Source organism: Oncorhynchus kisutch, linkage group LG19, assembly GCF_002021735.2.
Source record: "Oncorhynchus kisutch isolate 150728-3 linkage group LG19, Okis_V2, whole genome shotgun sequence".
Taxonomy (NCBI): domain Eukaryota; kingdom Metazoa; phylum Chordata; class Actinopteri; order Salmoniformes; family Salmonidae; genus Oncorhynchus; species Oncorhynchus kisutch.
In genome coordinates, this window is record NC_034192.2 from 60,609,697 (window position 1) to 60,631,318 (window position 21,622).

Genomic DNA, 21,622 nt, shown 5'->3' on the forward strand with positions numbered 1-21,622 from the left:
GAAGCCAGGAGATGCTAAATGTGTTTATGTTAATTAACAGGTCAATTTCTGTGAGACTGACAGTTATTTGCTTGACAATCACCGGCTGCTGAAATTTCATGACCGCCACATCCCTAACCCCTCCCAACAACAAAACCAGAGCTATCCCTGACTCCCCAACATATCTATAGAAAACCCACTCGGTAATTTCCTAGATAAAATATGTTATTCTGAGATCTGACACATTCAACATGACATCATGTTCCTTTCCTTTGTTTACTCTACTAATAATAGTTCACTAAAGTAGCCAGGTCGTCATTCAGGTCGTCATTCAGGCCGTCATTCAGGTCGTCATTCAGGTCGTCATTCAGGTCGTCATTCCATCAAATTACTGCAGTTTGCTCCTCTTTGATATTTTAGGTAGAAATTGTGCACCATTGCATTTTTTAAAGCCTGCTATATTAAATGAAGTGCCCTTTAATATAGACCACATGGAGAATTGAATAAATATATATTTTTTTATATGAATAAAGGCTTGCTAGAGTAACAAATTCAGCATTTTGACACAAGGGAATTTATGGCTGATGAAATCATCATCTGTTACGGTCAGCTATGTTACAGTCAGCCCTGTTACTATATTTGGCACTTTAATAGTCATTTATTTATTTTTACCTCTTGAGATGGGAAAACATGTTATTTTTATTAAGTTGTACATGTGCTCTTCTTGAAATAATGTAAAATAAATATGTGGTTATTTTTTAACCAAATCAAATTTGAATTGTTGGATGACCCAGCTGTAGCCCTAGCCTACACTAGTCGGGTCACAGATCTGTTTGTACTCTTGCCATCTTCATGCCAAAATGATGTTGACATGACAATGAGTGACATGCACTCTTCAGGCTTGCCCTTTGAGAGTTATATATTTACAGCATTTCTCTTCTGACTCATTCCTGAACTATGACAACATTTAATTCTAAATTCACTCACTTTTCAGGGAAGCTTTGGGTTTCAGCTCCTTGGCTTAATGTTTCCCCAGAAAAGGCATTATTAAATCTGCCAACTGTGAATAAATTGAGATGGTGCAATGTCGCCCCCAAGTGGCGTACATGAACTACTGCAAAACACAGTAATGATGAGCTCTATCAATCAGCAATAACTAACTTACTCATCATCTCCTCCACACAGGGCGAGCAGAGTCCTCTTGTAATCTCCTGATGTGTCTTCCTGTTGGGTAGAAGACCAGACAGAACATTAAGATACCATGTTAAAAGATATACAGAGATATGTACGGATAAACAGAAAGCTACTGTTCTTTCTAACATACAGATAGACAGATAGCTAGTTAGATAGACAGATAGCTAGTTAGATAGACAGATAGCGAGTTAGATAGACAGATAGCTCGTTAGATAGACAGGGAGATATACAGATAGACAGATAGCTAGTTAGATAGACAGATAGCTAGTTAGATAGACAGATAGCTAGTTAGATAGACAGGGGGATATACAGATAGACAGATAGCTAGTTAGATAGACAGGGAGATATACAGATAGACAGATAGTTAGTTAGATAGACAGGGAGATATACAGATAGACAGATAGTTAGTTAGATAGACAGATAGCTAGTTAGATAGACAGATAGCTAGTTAGATAGACAGATAGCTAGTTAGATAGACAGGGAGATATACAGATAGACAGATAGCTAGTTAGATAGACAGGGAGATATACAGATAGACAGATAGCTAGTTAGATAGACAGGGAGATATACAGATAGACGGATAGCTAGTTAAATAGACAGATCCAAGATAGACAGATAGCTAGTTAGAAAGACAGAGAGATAGACAGATAGACAGATAGCTAGTTAGATAGACAGATAGCAAGATAGACAGATAGCTAGTTAGATAGACAGAGAGATAGACAGATAGACAGATAGCTAGTTAGATAGACAGAGAGATAGACAGATAGCTAGTTAAATAGACAGATAGCAAGATAGACAGATAGCTAGTTAGAACGACAGGGAGATAGACAGATAGCGAGTTAGATAGACAGATAGCTAGTTAGATAGACAGGGAGGTAGACAGTAAGTATAGAGTCATAAAGTCACTCTTATTTCAGTCACTAGACAAGGTAACTAAGAACTAAGACAGAACTTCAAAGAAGAGGCATTGTAACATCTTAGGATGAAAGCATCTATGGGTTTAAGATAAGTTAAGTTGTATCACCTTGATCATGTTGTACAGGGACTTCTCATAGCTCATACGGAAGCACTCCCGAATATCCAGCATGTCTATCTCAGAACGACAGATCATGATCCTGATCAGAGTGTTGTCTTGCGTACCAAGACCCTGGAGAGAGAGAGAGAGAGGGAGAGATTGAGGGGGGAGAGAGAGAGGGAGGTGAGAGATAAAGAAAGAAATAGAGAGAAATAGAGACAGAGACAGAGAGAGAGAGGGAGAGATGGAGGGGGGAGAGAGATAAAGACAGAAATAGAGAGAAATAGAGACAGAGACAGAGAGAGAGGGAATGTTGGTCAGAGTGAGGTTGGTCAGAGTGAGGTTGGTCAGAGTGAGGTTGGTCAGAGTGAGGTTGGTATGAGTGAGGTTGGTATGAGTGAGGTTGGTATGAGTGAGGTTGGTCAGAGTGAGGTTAGTATGACTGAGGTTGGTCAGAGTGAGGTTAGTATGACTGAGGTTGGTATGAGTGAGGTTGGTCAGAGTGAGGTTGGTATGACTGAGGTTGGTATGAGTGAGGTTGGTATGAGTGAGGTTGGTCAGAGTGAGGTTAGTATGACTGAGGTTGGTCAGAGTGAGGTTAGTATGACTGAGGTTAGTATGACTGAGGTTGGTCAGAGTGAGGTTAGTATGACTGAGGTTGGTATGACTGAGGTTGGTATGAGTGAGGTTGGTCAGAGTGAGGTTAGTATGACTGAGGTTGGTCAGAGTGAGGTTAGTATGACTGAGGTTGGTCAGAGTGAGGTTAGTATGACTGAGGTTGGTCAGAGTGAGGTTAGTATGACTGAGGTTGGTCAGAGTGAGGTTGGTATGAGTGAGGTTAGTATAACTGAGGTTGGTATGACTGAGGTTGGTCAGAGTGAGGTTGGTATGAGTGAAGTTGGTATGACTGAGGTTGGTATGAGTGAGGTTAGTATGACTGAGGTTGGTATGAGTGAGGTTGGTATGACTGAGGTTAGTATGACTGAGGTTGGTCAGAGTGAGGTTGGTATGAGTGAGGTTAGTATGACTGAGGTTGGTATGACTGAGGTTGGTCAGAGTGAGGTTGGTATGAGTGAAGTTGGTATGACTGAGGTTGGTATGAGTGAGGTTAGTATGACTGAGGTTGGTATGAGTGAGGTTGGTATGACTGAGGTTGGTATGACTGAGGTTAGTATGACTGAGGTTGGTCAGAGTGAGGTTGGTATGAGTGAGGTTAGTATGACTGAGGTTGATATGACTGAGGTTGGTCAGAGTGAGGTTGGTATGAGTGAAGTTGGTATGACTGAGGTTGGTATGAGTGAGGTTGGTCAGAGAGAGGTTGGTATGACTGAGGTTGGTATGACTGAGGTTGGTATGACTGAGGTTCGTATGAGTGAGGTTGGTATGACTGAGGTTGGTATGACTGAGGTTGGTATGAGTGAGGTTAGTATGACTGAGGTTGGTATGAGTGAGGTTGGTATGACTGAGGTTGGTATGAGTGAGGTTGGTATGACTGAGGTTGGTATGACTGAGGTTGGTATGACTGAGGTTGGTCAGAGTGCAGCTGAGCCTGAAAGAAGAATAAAACCGTTGAGGTTCACCTTCATAGACTTGTAGAGGCGCTTGGCGAAGTACATAGGTACACTCCTGATGCACTGAACTGTAGGAGACAGTGAGCACAAGACAGACATGTTGAAATAAGAGTTCATGGGATACCTTGACTAGGTATGATCTTTTAGCCTGATTAAACCACACTGAACAACGGTGAGTGAACTCAACGGTGTTCAATTTGATTTAAATTTGGTTCCGTCTGATTTTTAACCAGGCGGAAGGAACACTGGTGTGTTATCAGAAAGAGTCCAACACGTACCGACAGCCAACATGAGTCTCTCAAAGTCCCCAGACAGCTCACTCTTGATACTGTCCTCTATGGGCTTCTCTGCTATCTCCTGGTACTTATCAAACACTGCAGGAAGAAGACAGAGAACGGAGTCATTCCCTGGCATGGTATCCTAGTCAGTGAACTACTGAGACCAGACCACAGACACATAACTCAGCAGCCTGATACAACCTGGATCCCTTTGTGTTGTGGGTGTGACAAGAAATTACCGATTCACACTAGTAAATGTCACACTGACGTCATAATGTATGCGTTCCAAATGGAACCCTATTCGTTACATAGTGCACTACTTTTAACATCTATGGGTTATAGATAGAGCACTATGTAGGGAGTGGGGTGCCATTTGGGATGTAACCAGTGTTCTGGTCAGGCTGAGGTTATGATACTGTTGTCGCTCTCAGCCTCATGTTTATGTAGCCCGGTGTTATACTCACCCATCTGGAGGTGGTTGACACCGCGGTTTCCCAGCAACATAATGAAAATGGACTCCTCTGTGCCCCACTGCTCCTCCCCGGCTGCAAACAGCGCCTGAAAGCGTTGAAAAGTGTTGAAAAGGGATAGTTACAGACAGGTAGAAAGGAGTTGATCAGGTTAGGAAGGGAAAGGGAAGGGAAGAAACAGTTGGTGGGCTTGTAATGTGGTGAACGTGTTCTGTACTACTGCTTCAAACACTCACCTGAGCATCCTCCTCCACTAGGTCTGCATGCACTACTCCTGGTTCATCTCTGGTTCCCTGGAAACACGCACGCACACACACACACACACACACACACACACACACACACACACACACACACACACACACACACACACACACACACACACACACACACACACACACACACACACACACACACACACACACACACACACACACTGTCTGACTAAACAGCTACACAAATGCTTTGGTTATGACAGCAACAAGTTAGTTAATAGATTGGTTATATCTACTTACAAAAAACTCAACCTAGAAAAACAAACTATTGACAGCCTTTCAAATAATAAAATCATATTAGATCCACTATGGCTACTGGCATAGCATTAACTAACCTGGAGTAAAACAACCAGCATCTTCTTAAAGTGTCCTGAGGTGTCTCCTGTAACATCCTCCTCGATGTCTGAGCCATAAGCTGAAGACAGTAACAACACAGGCAGTTAATAATACAACCAGGATTTCACTGGAATATGCTGTGTTTGTTATATGTCATACAGTAGCTGTACAGATGTCTAATCTTAATTTGACCCGTTTCTCAAAGCAGGAAAATAATAAGGAAAGAACAGGAAATGTGAATTCAAGTGGAAATTACAAACTTCACACTACAAGATGCTGAACTTTTGAGCAGTTTTCTTCAGTGGTTAGCTTCAAGGTAGACAATTCTGGACTGATGCACAGTGGGCTTTTCTGGTGCTTTCGCGGCTGTCGTGTCTTCACCCAGGTGGGTGCTACACATCAGTAGTGGGCGAATTCTACCCATGGGAGTTTGACTTCAGAGACTACTACTGGAGAGCTCTGGGCCAGGGTGCCCTGATGGACAGCTCTGGACCAGTCTGACACCCCCTGGATGTGACCCCCCCCCCCCCTGTTTCATCTCTGAACTGCCTCTACTCTAGCCTTCCTCCTGGTGCCGACTGCCTAAGCCATTAATGAACTACCTTGCCTGCCATGATCGGCCATTGACTATTTGTTTATTTATTTTGGTCTTTCACAATGTCTGTTTGTTGTTGTTGTTGAGATTGTAATGGAAAGCACTATAAAATATGTATTATTATTAATATATGTCGTACTGTACGTCATAATGAGTGACTTTTTGCACTCATTATGATCATGTTTTGATGCTCAAGATCAAGATCGATTGTTTGATGGACATTCAGCTTCTAACGAGATGAAGGAAATGCAGTTGAAGTCGGTAGTTTACATATCACTTTAGCCAAATACCTTTAAACTCAGTTTGTCACAATTCCTGACATTTAATCCTAGTAAAAATTCCCTGTCTTAGGTCAGTTAGGATCACCACTTTATTTTACGAATGTGAAATGTCAGAATAATAGTAGAGAGAATGATTTACTTCAGCTTTTATTTCTTTCATCACATTCCCAGTGGGTCAGAAGTTCACATACACTTAATTAGTATTTGGTAGCATTGCTTTTAAATTGTTTAACTTGGGTCAAATGTTTCGGGTAGCCTTCCACAAGCTACCCACAATAAGTTGGGTGAATTCTGGCCCATTCCTCCTGACAGAGCTGGTGTAACTGAGTCTGCTTGGGGTCATTGTTCATTTGGAAGAACTATTTGTGTCACGCCCTGGTCTTAGTATTTTGTGTTTTCTATATTTATTTGGTCAGGCCAGGGTGTGACATGGGTTTATTTTGTGTTGTGTTTATGTATGGGGGTTTTTCGTAGGTTTTGGGATTGTGGCTTAGTGGGGTGTTCTAGCAAAGTCTATGGTTGCCTGAGGCGGTTCTCAATCAGAGGCAGGTGATTCTCGTTGTCTCTGATTGGGAACCATATTTAGGCAGCCATATTCTTTGAGTGTTTGTGGGTGATTGTTCCTGTCTCAGTGTTTTGTATTTCACCAGATGGGCTGTATAGGTTTTCACGTTCCGTTTGTTGTTTTGTATTGATCGTGTTTTGTCTACATTAAACATGTATCGTATTAACCACGCTGCATTTTGGTCCGACTCTCTTTCAACGGAAGAAAACCGTAACAGAATCACCCACCACAGGACCAAGCAGCGTGGTGACAGGCAGCGACAGCAGGAGCAGCGAAAAGAGGAATGGACATGGGAAGACGTTTTGGATGGCAAGGGTTGTTACACTTGGGAGGAGATACTGGCTGGAAGAGATCGCCTCCCATGGGAACAGGTGGAGTCACTTAGGAGAGCAGAGGCAGCCGGAGATAGGAGCCGGCGATACGAGGGAACACGGTTGGCAAGGAAGCCCGAGAGTCAGCCCCAAAAATGTATTGGGGGGGCTCAGGGAGAGTGTGGCAGAGTCAGGGTTCAGACCTGAGCCAACTCCCCCTGTTTATCGTGAGGAGCAGCGATCACAGGACTTCTGGACTTGGGAGGAAATATTGGACGGAAAAGGACCCTGGGCACAGCCTGGAGAATATCGACGCCCCAAAGAAGAACTGGAGGCGGTAAAAGTGGAGAGGCGCTGGTATGAAGAGGCAGCACGGTGACGCGGATGGAAGCCCGAGAGTCAGCCCCAAAACTTTATTGGGGGGGGGCTCACAGGGAGTATGGCTACGCCAGGTAGGAGACCTGCGCTAACTTCCTGTGCTTACCGGGGGGCTAAAGAGACCGGACAGGCACCGTGTTATGCTATGGAGCGCACGGTGTCTCCAGTGCGGGTGCATAGCCCGGTGCGGTACATACCAGCTCTTCGTATTGGCCGGGCTAGAGTGGGCATCGAGCCAGATAAGGTTGGGCAGGCTCGGTGCTCAAGAGCTCCAGTGCGCCTGCACGGTCCGGTCTATCCAGTGCCACTTCCACACACCAGTCCCCCGGTGGCAGCTCCCCGCACCAGGCTTCCTGTGCATGTCCTCGGCCCAATACCACCAGTGCCAGCACCACGCACCAGGCCTTCAGTGCGCCTCGCCTGTTCAGCGCTGCCAGAGCCTTTCTCCTCTCCAGCGCTGTCGGAGTCTCCCGCCTGTTTAGCGCTGTCGGAGTCTCCCGCCTGTTTAGCGCTGCCAGAGCCTTCCTCCTCTCCAGCGCTGCCGGAGTCTCCCGCCTGTCTAGCGCTATCAGAGCCTTCCTTCTCTCCAGCGCTGCCGGAGTCTCCTGCCTGTTCAGCGCAGCCAGAGCTGCTAATTTGCATGGAGCAGCCAGAGCTGCCAGTCTGCATGGAGCAGCCAGAGCAGCTAGAGCCGCCAGTCAGCCAGGATCTTCCAGATCCGCCAGTCAGCCAGGATCCGCCAGTCAGCCAGGATCTTCCAGATCCGCCATTCAGCCAGGATCGTCCAGATCCGCCATTCAGCCAGGATCCGCCAGTCAACCAGGATCTGCCGGAACCGCCAGTCAGCCAGGATCTGCCAGAACCACCAGCTAGCCAGGATCTGCCAGAGCCAACTACCTGCCTGAGCTTCCTCTCAGTACTGGGCTTCCTCTCAGTGCTGAGCTTCCCCTCAGTGCCGAGCTTCCCCTCAGTGCCGAGCTTCCCCTCAGTGCCAAGCTACCCCTCAGTCCCGAGCTACCCCTCAGTCCTGAGCTACCCCTCAGTCCCGAGCTACCCCTCAGTCCTGAGCTTCCCCTCAGTCCCGAGCTTCCCCTCAGTCCCGAGCTGCCCCTCAGTCCAGTGGGGTCCTTGGTGAGGGTTATTAGGCCAAGGTCGGCGGCAAGGGTCGCCAATCAAAGGACGCGTTACAGGGGGACTAAGACTTGGTTGGCGTGGGGTCCACGTCCAGAGCCGGAGCCGCCACCGTGGACAGACGCCCACCCGGACCCTCCCCTATGGGTTTAAGTGTGCGGCCGGGAGTCCGCACCTTGGGGAGGGGGGGGTTCTGTCACGCCCTGGTCTTAGTATTTTGTGTTTTCTATATTTATTTGGTCAGGCCAGGGTGTGACATGGGTTTATTTTGTGTTGTGTTTATGTATGGGGGTTTTTCGTAGGTTTTGGGATTGTGGCTTAGTGGGGTGTTCTAGCAAAGTCTATGGTTGCCTGAGGCGGTTCTCAATCAGAGGCAGGTGATTCTCGTTGTCTCTGATTGGGAACCATATTTAGGCAGCCATATTCTTTGAGTGTTTCGTGGGTGATTGTTCCTGTCTCAGTGTTTTGTATGTCACCAGACAGGCTGTATAGGTTTTCACGTTCCGTTTGTTGTTTTGTATTGATCGTGTTTTGTCTACATTAAACATGTATCGAATTAACCACGCTGCATTTTGGTCCGACTCTCGACGGAAGAAAACCGTAACAATTTGTGAACTAGCTTTAACTTCCTGACTGATGTCTTGAGATGTTGCTTCAATATATCAACATAATTTTCCATCCTCATGATACCATCCATTTTGTGAAGTGCACCAGTCCCTCCTCTAGCAAAGCACCCCCACAACATGATGCTGCCACCCTCATTGCCTAACGGTTGGGGTGGTGTTCTTCGGCTTGCAAGCCTCCCCCTTGCTGAGCTGCCTTTCAGGTTATGTCGATATAGGACTCGTTTTACTGTGGATATAGATACTTTTGTACCTGTTTCCTCCAGCATCTTCACAAGGCCCTTTGCTGTTGTTCTAGGATTGATTTGCACTTTTCGCACTAAAGTATGTTCATCTCTAGGAGACAGAATTTTTTTTATTTTATTTATTTTACCTTTATTTAACCAGGTAGGCAAGTTGAGAACAAGTTCTCATTTACAATTGCGACCTGGCAATTGAATGCGTCTCCTTCCTGAGCGGTATGACGGCTGCATGGTCCCATGGTGTTTATACTTGCGTACTATTGTTTGTACAGATGAACGTGGTACCATCAGGCATTTGGAAATTACTTCCAAGGATGAACCAGACTTGTGGAGGTCTACAATTCTGTTCTGAGGTCTTGGCTGATTTCTTTTGATTTTTCCATGATGTCAAGCAAAGAGGCACTGAGTTTGAAGATAGTCTTTCAAATACATCCACAGGTACACCTCCAATTGACTCAAATGATGTCAATTAGCCTATCAGAAGCTTCTAAAGCCATGACATCATTTTCTGGAATTTTCAATGCTGTCTAAAGGTATGTAAACTTCTGACCCACTGGAATTGTGATATGGTGAATTATAAGTGAAATCATCTGTCTGTAAACAATTGTTGGAAAAATTACTTGTGTCACACACAAAGTAGATGTCCTAAACGACTTGCCAAAACTATAGTTTGTTAACAAGAAATTAGTTTAGTGGTTGAAAAACTAGGTTTAATGAATCCAACTAAAGTGTATGTAAACTTCCAACATCAACTGTATATCTTACCATCTAATGGGAGGGAGGAAATATATCTTACCATCTAATGGGAGGTAGGAAATATATCTTACCATCTAATGGGAGGTAGGAAATATATCTTACCATCTAATGGGAGGGAGGAAATATATCTTACTATCTAATGGGAGGAAGAAATATATCTTACCATCTAATGGGAGGGAGGAAATATATCTTACTATCTAATGGAAGGGAGGAAATATATCTTACCATCTAATGGGAGGAAGAAATATATCTTACCATCTAATGGGAGGTAGGACATTTATCTTACCATCTATTCTAATGGGAGGAAGAAATATATCTTACCATCTAATGGGAGGAAGAAATATATCTTACTATCTAATGGGAGGTAGGAAATATATCTTACCATCTAATGGGAGGTAGGAAATATATCTTACCATCTATTCTAATGGGAGGAAGAAATTTATCTTACCATCTAATGGGAGGAAGAAATATATCTTACCATCTAATGGGAGGAAGAAATATATCTTACTATCTAATGGGAGGAAGAAATATATCTTACCATCTAATGGGAGGAAGAAATATATCTTACCATTTATTCTAATGGGAGGTAGGAAATATATCTTACCATCTAATCTAATGGGAGGAAGAAGTATATCTTACCATCTAATGGGAGGGAGGAAATATATCTTACTATCTAATGGGAGGGAGGAAATATATCTTACTATCTAATGGGAGGTAGGAAATATATCTTACTATCTAATGGGAGGGAGGAAATATATCTTACCATCCTTGTATGCCTCCACCAGGTTGTGTATCTGTTGGTTGTTCCTGGAGGCCAAGACTTCAATCAGGCACTTCTCATCTGTTCCTGCCCCCTTATAAATAAATAATTACATTAAATAAAGAATGGCAAAAGTTACTAACTAGGCTGTGTAACAGTTATTTAGTATGTGGTGTCTGATGTGGGTATTCTCAATTCTTATCATTTTCCTATTTCTTTTACTTCCTAAATATAATCATTTGATGGCATCACGGGTCTCTACTACAGAATCTCACTTTTATGACATCACGGGTCTCTACTACAGAATCTCACTTTGATGGCATCGTGGGTCTCTACTACAGAATCTCACTTTGATGGCATCGTGGGTCTCTACTACAGAATCTCACTTTGATGGCATCGTGGGTCTCTACTACAGAATCTCACTTTGATGGCATCGTGGGTCTCTACTACAGAATCTCACTTTGATGGCATCACGGGTCTCTACTACAGAATCTCACTTTGATGGCATCATGGGTCTCTACTACAGAATCTCACTTTGAAGGCATCGTGGGTCTCTACTACAGAATCTCACTTTGATGGCATTGTGGGTCTCTACTACAGAATCTCACTTTGATGGCATCACGGGTCTCTACTACAGAATCTCACTTTGATGGCATCACGGGTCTCTACTACAGAATCTCACTTTGATGGCATCACGGGTCTCTACTACAGAATCTCACTTTGAAGGAATCGTGGGTCTCTACTACAGAATCTCACTTTGATGGCATCGTGGGTCTCTACTACAGAATCTCACTTTGATGGCATCACGGGTCTCTACTACAGAATCTCACTTTGATGGCATCACGGGTCTCTACTACAGAATCTCACTTTGATGGCATCGTGGGTCTCTACTACAGAATCTCACTTTGATGGCATCACGGGTCTCTACTACAGAATCTCACTTTGATTGCATCATGGATCTCTTTGGCGTCATGGTAGGCCTGTGGTCTCATCAGACTGACGATGAGGCGTTCAAACTTCCCCGTCAGCTCATACTTCAGGTCGTCTATCAGGTTCTGGGGAAGAGAGACATGTCTGTTATGAAGTTACCCTCTCGTGGTGTGTGCACACTGAATTGTGATTAGCAAGTGGACTGGACAAACTTACCTCAAAGAACTCAACATAATTGGTAAGAGACACATGTCTGTTATGAAGTTATCCTGTCATGAAGTGTGAGACAATGTGCAGAAGGCTCAGTAAACCATATTGAGTGAGTTCAACAAAGGTTCTGTTTGAGGTGAACCTGTTACTTAGTAACAATTTCAGATGATGAACAATTTGAATGAACATTCCAAAATGTTTATAGTTTAAACATTAAACAGCTAATTTTTGTAAGTATAAACTGTGGCGGTTTAAGGGACAATAATCAACCTTTAAATGACTTTGCTATTCCTACTAGGTGTAATAGAAAGCCTACAGGGTTACATTATTATTTGTAGTGGCAGTTTAGAACCCGAAATGGACACCGACGTTCGCTGCACACTACATTCTCAGAATGTTAGCGAACGTTAGCACAAAACAAATGTTAGCTAATGTTAGCACAAAACAAATGTTAGCGAACGTTAGCACAAAACAAATGTTAGCTAACGTTAGCACAAAACAAATGTTAGCTAACGTTAGCACAAAACAAATGTTAGCGAACGTTAGCACAAAACAAATGTTAGCTAACGTTAGCACAAAACAAATGTTAGCGAACGTTAGCACAAAACAAATGTTAGCTAACATTAGCACAAAACGAATGTTAGCTAACGTCCTGAATTTAACTAAGAATGTATTGTACCTTCTAACAAATGGGCACGAAGAATTGTGTCATTTGTGGTAAAGATTTATTTTACAGCGTGGTTTTAGCTGATACTTACCTGATCCAGTATTGACCGGGTATTAACTACAGATCATAGAGTGGGTCACAGTAACAATGGATACTCAAAGCATTCAACACCAAATTATACATAGTGATGTTTATGTAAACACACAAAAAAAACCACTGACTGTAATTTCTATGCAATCCAGGTCCAGCTCTGGAAAGGTACAGAAACGTGATGATAGACGGATGTTGGATGTTATGACGTGATGTTGGATGTTATGACGTGATGTTGGATGTTATGACGTGATGTTAGATGTTTTGATGTGATGTTAGATGTGATGTTGGATGTTATGACGTGATGTTGGATGTTATGATGTGATGTTGGATGTTATGATGTTGGATGTTATGATGTGATGTTGGATGTTATGACGTGATGTTGGCTGTTATGATGTGATGTTGGATGTTATGATGTTGGATGTTATGATGTGATGTTGGATGTTATGTTGTGATGTTGGATGTTATGATGTGATGTTGGATGTTATGTTGTGATGTTGGATGTTGTGATGTTGGATGTTATGTTGTGATGTTGGATGATAGACGTGATGTTGGATGTTATGATGTGATGTTATGATGTGATGTTGGATTATAGACGTGATGTTGGATATTATGATGTGATGTTGGATGTTATGATGTGATGTTGGATGTTATGATGTGATGTTAGATGTTATGATGTGATGTTATATGTTATGATGTGATGTTATGATGTTAGATGTTATGATGTGATGTTGGATGTTTTGATGTGATGTTGGATGTTATGCCGTGATGTTGGATGTTATGCCGTGATGTTGGATGATAGACGTGATGTTGGATGTTATGATGTGATGTTGGATGTTATGATGTGATGTTGGATGTTATGATGTGATGTTATGATGTGATGTTATGTTGTGATGTTGGATGTTATGTTGTGATGTTGGATGTTATGTTGTGATGTTATGATGTGATGTTGGATGTTATGATGTGATGTTGGATGTTATGATGTGATGTTGGATGTTATGTTGTGATGTTGGATGTTATGATGTGATGTTGGATGTTTTGATGTGATGTTGGATGTTATGATGTGATGTTGGATGTTGGATGTTATGATGTGATGTTGGATGTTATGATGTGATGTGATGATGTGATGTTGGATGTTTTGATGTGATGTTAGATGTTATGATGTGATGTTATGATGTGATGTTGGATGTTATGTTGTGATGTTGGATGTTATGATGTTGGATGTTATGTTATGATGTGATGTTGGATGTTATGATGTGATGTTGGATGTTATGATGTGATGTTAGATGTTATGATGTGATGTTGGATGTTATGATGTGATGTTATGATGTGATGTTGGATGTTATGTTGTGATGTTGGATGTTATGATGTTGGATGTTATGCTATGATGTGATGTTGGATGTTATGATGTGATGTTGGATGTTATGATGTGATGTTAGATGTTATGATGTGATGTTGGATGTTATGATGTGATGTTGGATGTTATGATGTGATGTTGGATGTTATGTTGTGATGTTGGATGTTATGATGTGATGTTGGATGTTATGATGTTATGATGTGATGTTGGATGTTATGATGTGATGTTGGATGTTATGATGTGATGTTTGATGTTATGATGTTGGATGTTATGTTGTGATGTTGGATGTTATGACGTGATGTTGGATGTTATGATGTGATTTTCCTGTACCTTCCCATAGCTAGACTTGTACGCCTGTACAATCTCCTGTCTCTGAGCATTGCTTCTGCCAGTGACCAAATCCAAGATGGCCTCCTTGTCACTGCCTGTAGAGAACAGAGGAAGATCATCAGTAACATCATCAGCAATATTTGACCTTTGAACTTTCTAAGTCAGGGCTGCCCAAACCCTGTTCCTGGAAAGCTACACCATTGATGGATTCTATTCTGTTTCTATGAGCTACCTTCCTGTACATTATTGGTCCAGCCCCAGTTGTAACTAATCTGATGCTTATCAACCAGCTAATTGTTAGAATCAGGTGTGCTATATTAGGGTTAGTGTGAAAACCTACAGGAGGGTAGCTCTCTAGGAATAGGGTTAGTGTGAAAACCTACAGGAGGGTAGCTCTCTAGGAACAGGGTTGGAGTTCAAACCTACAGGAGGGTAGCTCTCTAGGAACAGGGTTGGAGTGAAAACCTACAGGAGGGTAGCTCTCTAGGAACAGGGTTGGAGTGAAAACCTACAGGAGGGTAGCTCTCTAGGAACAGGGTTAGTGTGAAAACCTACAGGAGGGTAGCTCTCTAGGAACAGGGTTGGAGTTAAAACCTACAGGAGGGTAGCTCTCTAGGAACAGGGTTAGTGTGAACACCTACAGGAGGGTAGCTCTCTAGGAACAGGGTTGGAGTTAAAACCTACAGGAGGGTAGCTCTCTAGGAACAGGGTTAGTGTGAACACCTACAGGAGGGTAGCTCTCTAGGAACAGGGTTTGAGTTAAAACCTACAGGATGGTAGCTCTCCAGGAACAGGGTTGGACAGCCCTGTTCTAAGCAGTTGTGAATACTGGTGTTGGAGTTGTGTATCTCTAGCCTGGTTAACTGAAACAAAGGTGTGCAGCGTTTTTACCAGGCTAGTGTCCCCCTGCCTTACAGTGGACACGAAGTGTAGCTACATTGTTACTCACCGATGCCTTTCATGGCATTGTAGAGAGTCTCAGCATCTGCGCTGGCATCAAAGTCTGGAGCATCGGTTACTGTGCCTCGGAACCCCTGTAAGAACATTCATTACCTTTTACCAACCTCATTCACGACAATGGCCCGGGGCACAGTTTCAGTTGTTAGGGGCACAGTTTCAGTTGTTAGGGGCACAGTTTCAGTTGTTAGGGGCACAGTTTCAGTTGTTAGGGGCACAATTTCAGTTGTTAGGGGCACAGTTTCAGTTGTTAGGGGCACCGTTTCAGTTGTTAGGGGCACCGTTTAAGTTGTTAGGGGCACAATTTCAGTTGTTAGGGGCACAGTTTCAGTTGTTAGGGGCACAGTTTCAGTTGTTAGGGGCACAGTTTCAGTTGTTTCAGTCAGTTGTTAAAGAACATATTCTTATTCACAACAATCAGTTTCATAGGAGAGGGAAAAAGGGTTGATTGAGCCAACTGGATGCTGGGTATGACTAGTTGGGCACAGAACAATGAACGAGGGGCCAGGAATTACTCTGGGCCTTTCCCAAGGTTAGTGGGGGGCCGTGTAAGGGGCCATGGGTGTGTGTGTGTGGGCTGTGTAGGATAATGTTACGGCCTTTGAGGGGCTGTGTGGGTGTGCAGGGGGCAGGAAGGAATGTGTGGGTGTACAGGGGTCAGGAAGGAATGTGTGGGTGTGCAGGGGGCAGGAAGGAATGTGTGGGTGTGCAGGGGGCAGGAAGTGGCTGTGTGGGTGTGCAGGGGGCAGGAAGTGGCTGTGTGTGTGTACAGGGGGCAGGAAGTGGCTGTGTGGGTGTGCAGGGGGCAGGAAGGAATGTGTGGGTGTGCAGGGGGCAGGAAGGAATGTGTGGGTGTGCAGGGGGCAGGAAGTTGCTGTGTGGGTGTGCAGGGGGCAGGAAGTGGCTGTGTGGGTGTACATGGGGCAGGAAGTGGCTGTGTGGGTGTACAGGGGGGAGGAGCTGGCTGTGTGGGTGTACAGGGTGCAGGAAGGAATGTGTGGGTGTACATGGGGCAGGAAGGGGCTGTGGCTGCAGTGCCCTGAGCAGAGGGCTGACAGGCAGACAGACAGCTGACACCGGTCTGTCCCCCTGCCTACAGCTGCACCCTCCAGAACAGCAGTGTGTGTAGGAGGGAGGAACAGGGAGTCAGGTTACACACACACACAGACCTGCTCACTCTGCAGGGGTCTGACACGGCTTCCGAGAAGCCGACCTCCAATCAACACAGAAACAATAAAACACAATAAGGCCACCAGGGCTGCAGTTCAATCACACATGTAGTGTGGAAAATACCCGTGTTCATTTATTTCTTTATCCTGTATCTGAGAAACATATCCGTTCAGCTGTTGTTTCTGTGGAGATTCTTTCGGCTGCATTGAGGCACACAGCCAATGTTTCCTACCCAGAAATCCAGCCAGCCAGACAGCCAAGGAGGCCACTGCACATGCTCAAGATGTGGCCTTACTACAGCTCTACCATAGAGACTATCACTCCCCAAGACAGCCGGGAGGTCCCACCCATATAGCAACAGGACCAAAACAATGGGCCCATAGCAACGGTCCTTTCAGCAAACAGACTGTTCAGGCAGCAAATAACTAGTAGAACATAGATAATCACATTATCTTCAGATGATACAAGTGACTTACCAGAGCTATTCATTTTGGTTGATAAAGCTTACACTACAGCAGTGCTTGGCTGCTCGTTACTTTCATCCAGATACTGCACTATCCTTGGCACCAGTCTGTCTGTGCTATGGCCAACTTGTGGTTGTCTTGCCATGGTAATGCAGCTAGGGTGGTGGAGGGCAGAGGTCATGAACAGTGGTATGAATCAAACCCACTACTCTGGTGTAGCTGGTACCATGCTCCAACCCTCAGATCCAGCAGAACCAAAAAGGACATGGTTTTGATACTAGATAGTCTAGCAGGGCCATCCTTATACATGGTTTTGTTATTAGATAGTCTAGCAGGGCCATCCTTATACATGGTTTTGATATTAGATAGTCTAGCAGGGCCATCCTTAGACATGATTTTGATACTAGATAGTCTAGCCGGGCCATCCTTAGACATGGTTTTGTTATTAGATAGTCTAGCAGGGCCATCCTTAGACATGGTTTTGATACTAGATAGTCTAGCAGGGCCATCCTTAGACATGGTTTTGATATTAGATAGTCTAGCAGGGCCATCCTTAGACATGGTTTTGATACTAGATAGTCTAGCAGGGCCATCCTTAGACATGATTTTGATATTAGATAGTCTAGCAGGGCCATCCTTAGACATGGTTTTGATACTAGATAGTCTAGCAGGGCCATCCTTAGACATGGTTTTGATATTAGATAGTCTAGCAGGGCCATCCTTAGACATGGTTTTGATATTAGATAGTCTAGCAGGGCCATCCTTAGACATGGTTTTGATACTAGATAGTCTAGCAGGGCCATCCTTAGACATGGTTTTGTTATTAGATAGTCTAGCAGGGCCATCCTTAGACATGGTTTTGATATTAGATAGTCTAGCAGGGCCATCCTTAGACATGATTTTGATATTAAAGTCTAGCAGGGCCATCCTTAGACATGGTTTTGTTATTAGATAGTCTAGCGGGGCATCCTTAGACATGGTTTTGATACTAGATAGTCTAGCAGGGCCATCCTTGCAAATCTCCTCTTGTTGACTGGACTTATGTGAGCAGAACCTGGGATTCCGAGGCTAGGTATAATAAGATAGAGAAGTAGTGCTGTCATATGCCTTCCGGAGCTCTCTCTGTGTGTCTGTCAATATCATGTCCAGGTTGCCAGAGGGAAGAGTGACACATTATACTAGCCTGCTGCCATTACAATAAACAGACGCTCCAGGGCTGATGACTGTTGCTAGCGAATGAATGATTCTCATCTGACACCTCCTTTGTCTTTGCATCATTATCATCCAGTCATTATGGAATAGGATACATTTATCCTTATAGCTATACTGTAGCTACACATAGCACTGAGAGAATGGCAGACACAGGATTATGATATTGACTTACCATTCCCATATTTGGTCTTTTAAGGATATGCAGGAAACAATCGACCTGCAAGACAAGATATGTGAAGCAGAAATGAGAACAGAGAAATGTGGTGACATGCTGTTTAAGATGGTATCAATATCAACCAATCAAATGTATTTATAGAGCCCTTTATACAACCGGCAGAGGTCACAAAGTCCTTGAGACAACCAATATACAGAAACTGTATGCAATGCAAGCACAGTGGCCATGAAAAACTCCTTAGAAAGAGGAGGAACCCAGCTCCTAGGCACAGCCAGTCCTCTTCTTTTTTATTTGACCTTTTATTTAACCAGGCAAGTCAGTTAAGAACAAATTCTTATTTTCAATGACAGCCTAGGAACAGTGGGTTAACTGCCTGTTCAGGGGCAGAATGAGATTTGTACCTCGTCAGCTCGGGGGTTTGAACTTGCAACCTTCCGGTTACTAGTCCAACACTCTAACCACTAGGCTACCCTGCTGCCCCTTCAGGCTGTGCCATCTTATCGATCCTAATTGTCAATGTGAATATGATATGATTGTGAACAGCATGTGTGGCTGGATGAACAAAGAGATGCTATTGGACCATAGGCTAATGAAAATATACTTGATATGTCATTGAAGGGTGGTGGTCAGGTTTCTGCTCTTTCAGCACAACACCATCCACAGGACCTGCACCAGAGAAGACTGCATTGGAAAGTCAAAATACTGTTTGATAATAAATGTCACTAGTGGGCTTGCTACAGATTCCTATAGGATTATGCAGGGAGAAGACATGAGGGGGGACCAAGGAGGCCATTTTGAATTGGATTACTTGTAGGGTTGTTGGCTTATGGCCTAGTGGTTAAAGCATAGCCACGTTTTCCACAGGAAACATGTTGGCTGCTCTTCCCTGCGGTTCAGTAAGGCTACAGGGTTCCCTTTCAGAGTGGTACCGTAGGCCTTAGCATCTGGTGAGGTAGAGAAAAGGACATTTAATAAAGAAACATCTACTTTTACAAAAGGTAGGTTTAGGTCAAACTTGTTCGCGCATTCTTGTTGGAATTGTTTTGTATCATCGGAACTTAGAACTTAGAACTTAGAACTTAGAACTAAAACCCACATGGTCTATGACGCTGGATTCTACAGTAGATAAATAAATAAAAAACTAGTTTGGCTTATAAATTTGTGTATAAGTAAAGGGAATTCTGTCGGACTTTCCAAATGAAATGTAAGTCATTTAGATTCTCAGTAAGAATATATATCACAGGAGAAACACTCAGTGAGGACAAGCTGTCCTCTGGCATAAGCACACAGTATTGCAGTCAATTGTAGAATTTCAGACAGTTTCTCCATTAGTGAGAATATGTTTAAAATAAGCCCACGGCAGTGTTTAGTCTGCTAGAATATCCATCAAGCACGGTTCGATCCAAACATCTGCTATATCCACAGATCATGTCCACGACCACACCCCATCTCTCAGTCTCCCACCCCCAAATTATACAACTTTTTATTCATAAAGCATAACTTTTTTGTTTGTTTGAATTCTGTTTAAAACACATAATTTAGAATTATACTGTTTACACAATGGACATCAATGATAAACATGACTCATGTCTATGCTCAATCCATTACCTTTACATTTACAACATCCTTTTCTCTATGTTGTTCTTAACACTTAGATTCTTGGTTTGTAAAAATGGAACTGTCTGTCTGTCTGTCTGTCTATTATTCTCATATCATGGACTTGGGCTGGGCTAATAATACCCTGAACAAACCGTTATAGCTCTGTTATTGTCTTCACGTGACTTGCGCCAACATTATCTTAGTCTATATTGTTGAGCATTTGACACTATAGAAAATTCACTACAAAGCAAAACCCAAACTCACCTCTTTTACCGAACTAATATGATCCAAATCAACCCCGCTGCAGTCCTGACCTCCTCTATCCTGTTTTTATCGGTTGCGTTTAGCCCGGTGTTGAAACGGCCAGCTGTCTAATTCCCTGTCCTCGAGCTCACGTAATAACTGCGGTGCTCACGGGCGGTGCGTCAAAAGAGTTCCCCCTTTCTAACAGGGAGCCCGTTCACGCTAGATAAAAACGGTGTTATGATAAATAAATAAATATGTAAACAACCTATTCACACGTGCTGTGTGGTTTTCTGTACGCTCCGTATACACACTAAGCACAGACCGTCTTTAGACGTCTTTTTTTGGTCTTGTCAATTCAGAGAAGTGTAGAATTGCAGCCTGAAAATCGGGGCGTTCCTGCATGAGGGCAGTGATTGGGAGTCCCATAGGAAGGTGCACAATTGGCCCAGCGTCGTCTGGGTTAGGGGAGGGTTTGGCCAGGGTAGGCCTCATTGTAAATAAGAATTTGCTCTTAAACTGACTTGCCTAGTTAAATAAAGGTTTTTTTAAAAAGAAGGTAAAACCCACCGAAGAAGGGGCAGGGGTGACAACGATAGCTAGCTAGCCGTACACCAGGAGACAGTGTCCCCGCCTGTGAGCACTGTTTTCCAGCAGGCACACAGCAGGAGAGACACCGTGTACTATGTTAGCTAGCGCACAGTGTCCCTAAATAGCAAGCTAGCTAGTTAGCTAACACACAGTGTCTGCTGTGCTAGCGGGAGGCAGAAGTGACCGGTAGACAGTGTTCTTCGCCCCGCCTGTTGGGCACTGTTTTCACAAAGTTCTGTTAATGATGGTGAGGCCCGGTGTTCGTCAGGCGAGAGCGAAGGACACTGTCTACCGGTGTCAGGAACCAATGGGATGCTCGAGTGGGGGTGTTCCTGCAGATGCAGGAATGATCACATGCAGGAACTCACTGATTTCCGGGCTGCAGTCACTATTGTCTGGTCTAGCCATTTTTTGGAGGTCTTTTTTTGGTCCGGCCTTCATCTCAATGTCAATGGCCTTAATTTGGCCCAAACATAGACGTGTATGTTTGGTTCATATATGGTCCAGTCCGGACCGCATCCACAGGCGTTCGGTCCGTACCGGCCTATATTTGGCCCAAGTATTGATGTCTATAATTGGTTCAAATTTGTTTTGGTACTGTACTGTACTCTACTCTACTGAATTAAACTGTACTGTACTGTATTCTACTGAATTAAACTGTACTGTACTCTACTGAATTAAACTGTACTGTACTGTACTCTACTGAATTAAACTGTACTGTACTCTACTGAATTAAACTGTACTGTACTCTACTGAATTAAACTGTACTGTACTGTACTCTACTGAATTAAACTGTACTGTACTCTACTGAATTAAACTGTACTGTACTCTACTGAATTAAACTGTACTGTACTCTCCTGAATTAAA

General features: G+C 43.7%; 1 protein-coding gene across 3 annotated transcripts in view; it reads right to left on the reverse strand.

Annotated features, from left to right (window-relative positions):
• Window positions 1-20,569, reverse strand: part of anxa6 (annexin A6) — a 41,849-nt gene extending 21,280 nt beyond the window's left edge. The window contains exons 1-13 of one of the 3 annotated variants that reach the window (XM_031797751.1): window positions 20,186-20,569; window positions 18,320-18,364; window positions 15,294-15,378; window positions 14,345-14,439; window positions 11,702-11,815; window positions 10,764-10,854; window positions 5,118-5,197; window positions 4,744-4,800; window positions 4,502-4,595; window positions 4,038-4,133; window positions 3,769-3,827; window positions 2,198-2,320; window positions 1,145-1,203 (exon numbers count right to left, since the gene is read on the reverse strand). In XM_031797751.1, the coding sequence (XP_031653611.1) occupies window positions 1,145-1,203; window positions 2,198-2,320; window positions 3,769-3,827; window positions 4,038-4,133; window positions 4,502-4,595; window positions 4,744-4,800; window positions 5,118-5,197; window positions 10,764-10,854; window positions 11,702-11,815; window positions 14,345-14,439; window positions 15,294-15,378; window positions 18,320-18,328 (962 nt within the window). In that variant the 5' untranslated portion in view covers window positions 18,329-18,364; window positions 20,186-20,569. Of the gene's footprint in view, window positions 1-1,144; window positions 1,204-2,197; window positions 2,321-3,768; window positions 3,828-4,037; window positions 4,134-4,501; window positions 4,596-4,743; window positions 4,801-5,117; window positions 5,198-10,763; window positions 10,855-11,701; window positions 11,816-14,344; window positions 14,440-15,293; window positions 15,379-18,319; window positions 18,365-19,130; window positions 19,149-20,185 lie in introns of those variants that run through there. The other 2 variants (XM_031797749.1, XM_031797750.1) reach the window with 2 other exon arrangements.
• Between the last annotated feature and the right edge of the window lie 1,053 nt (window positions 20,570-21,622).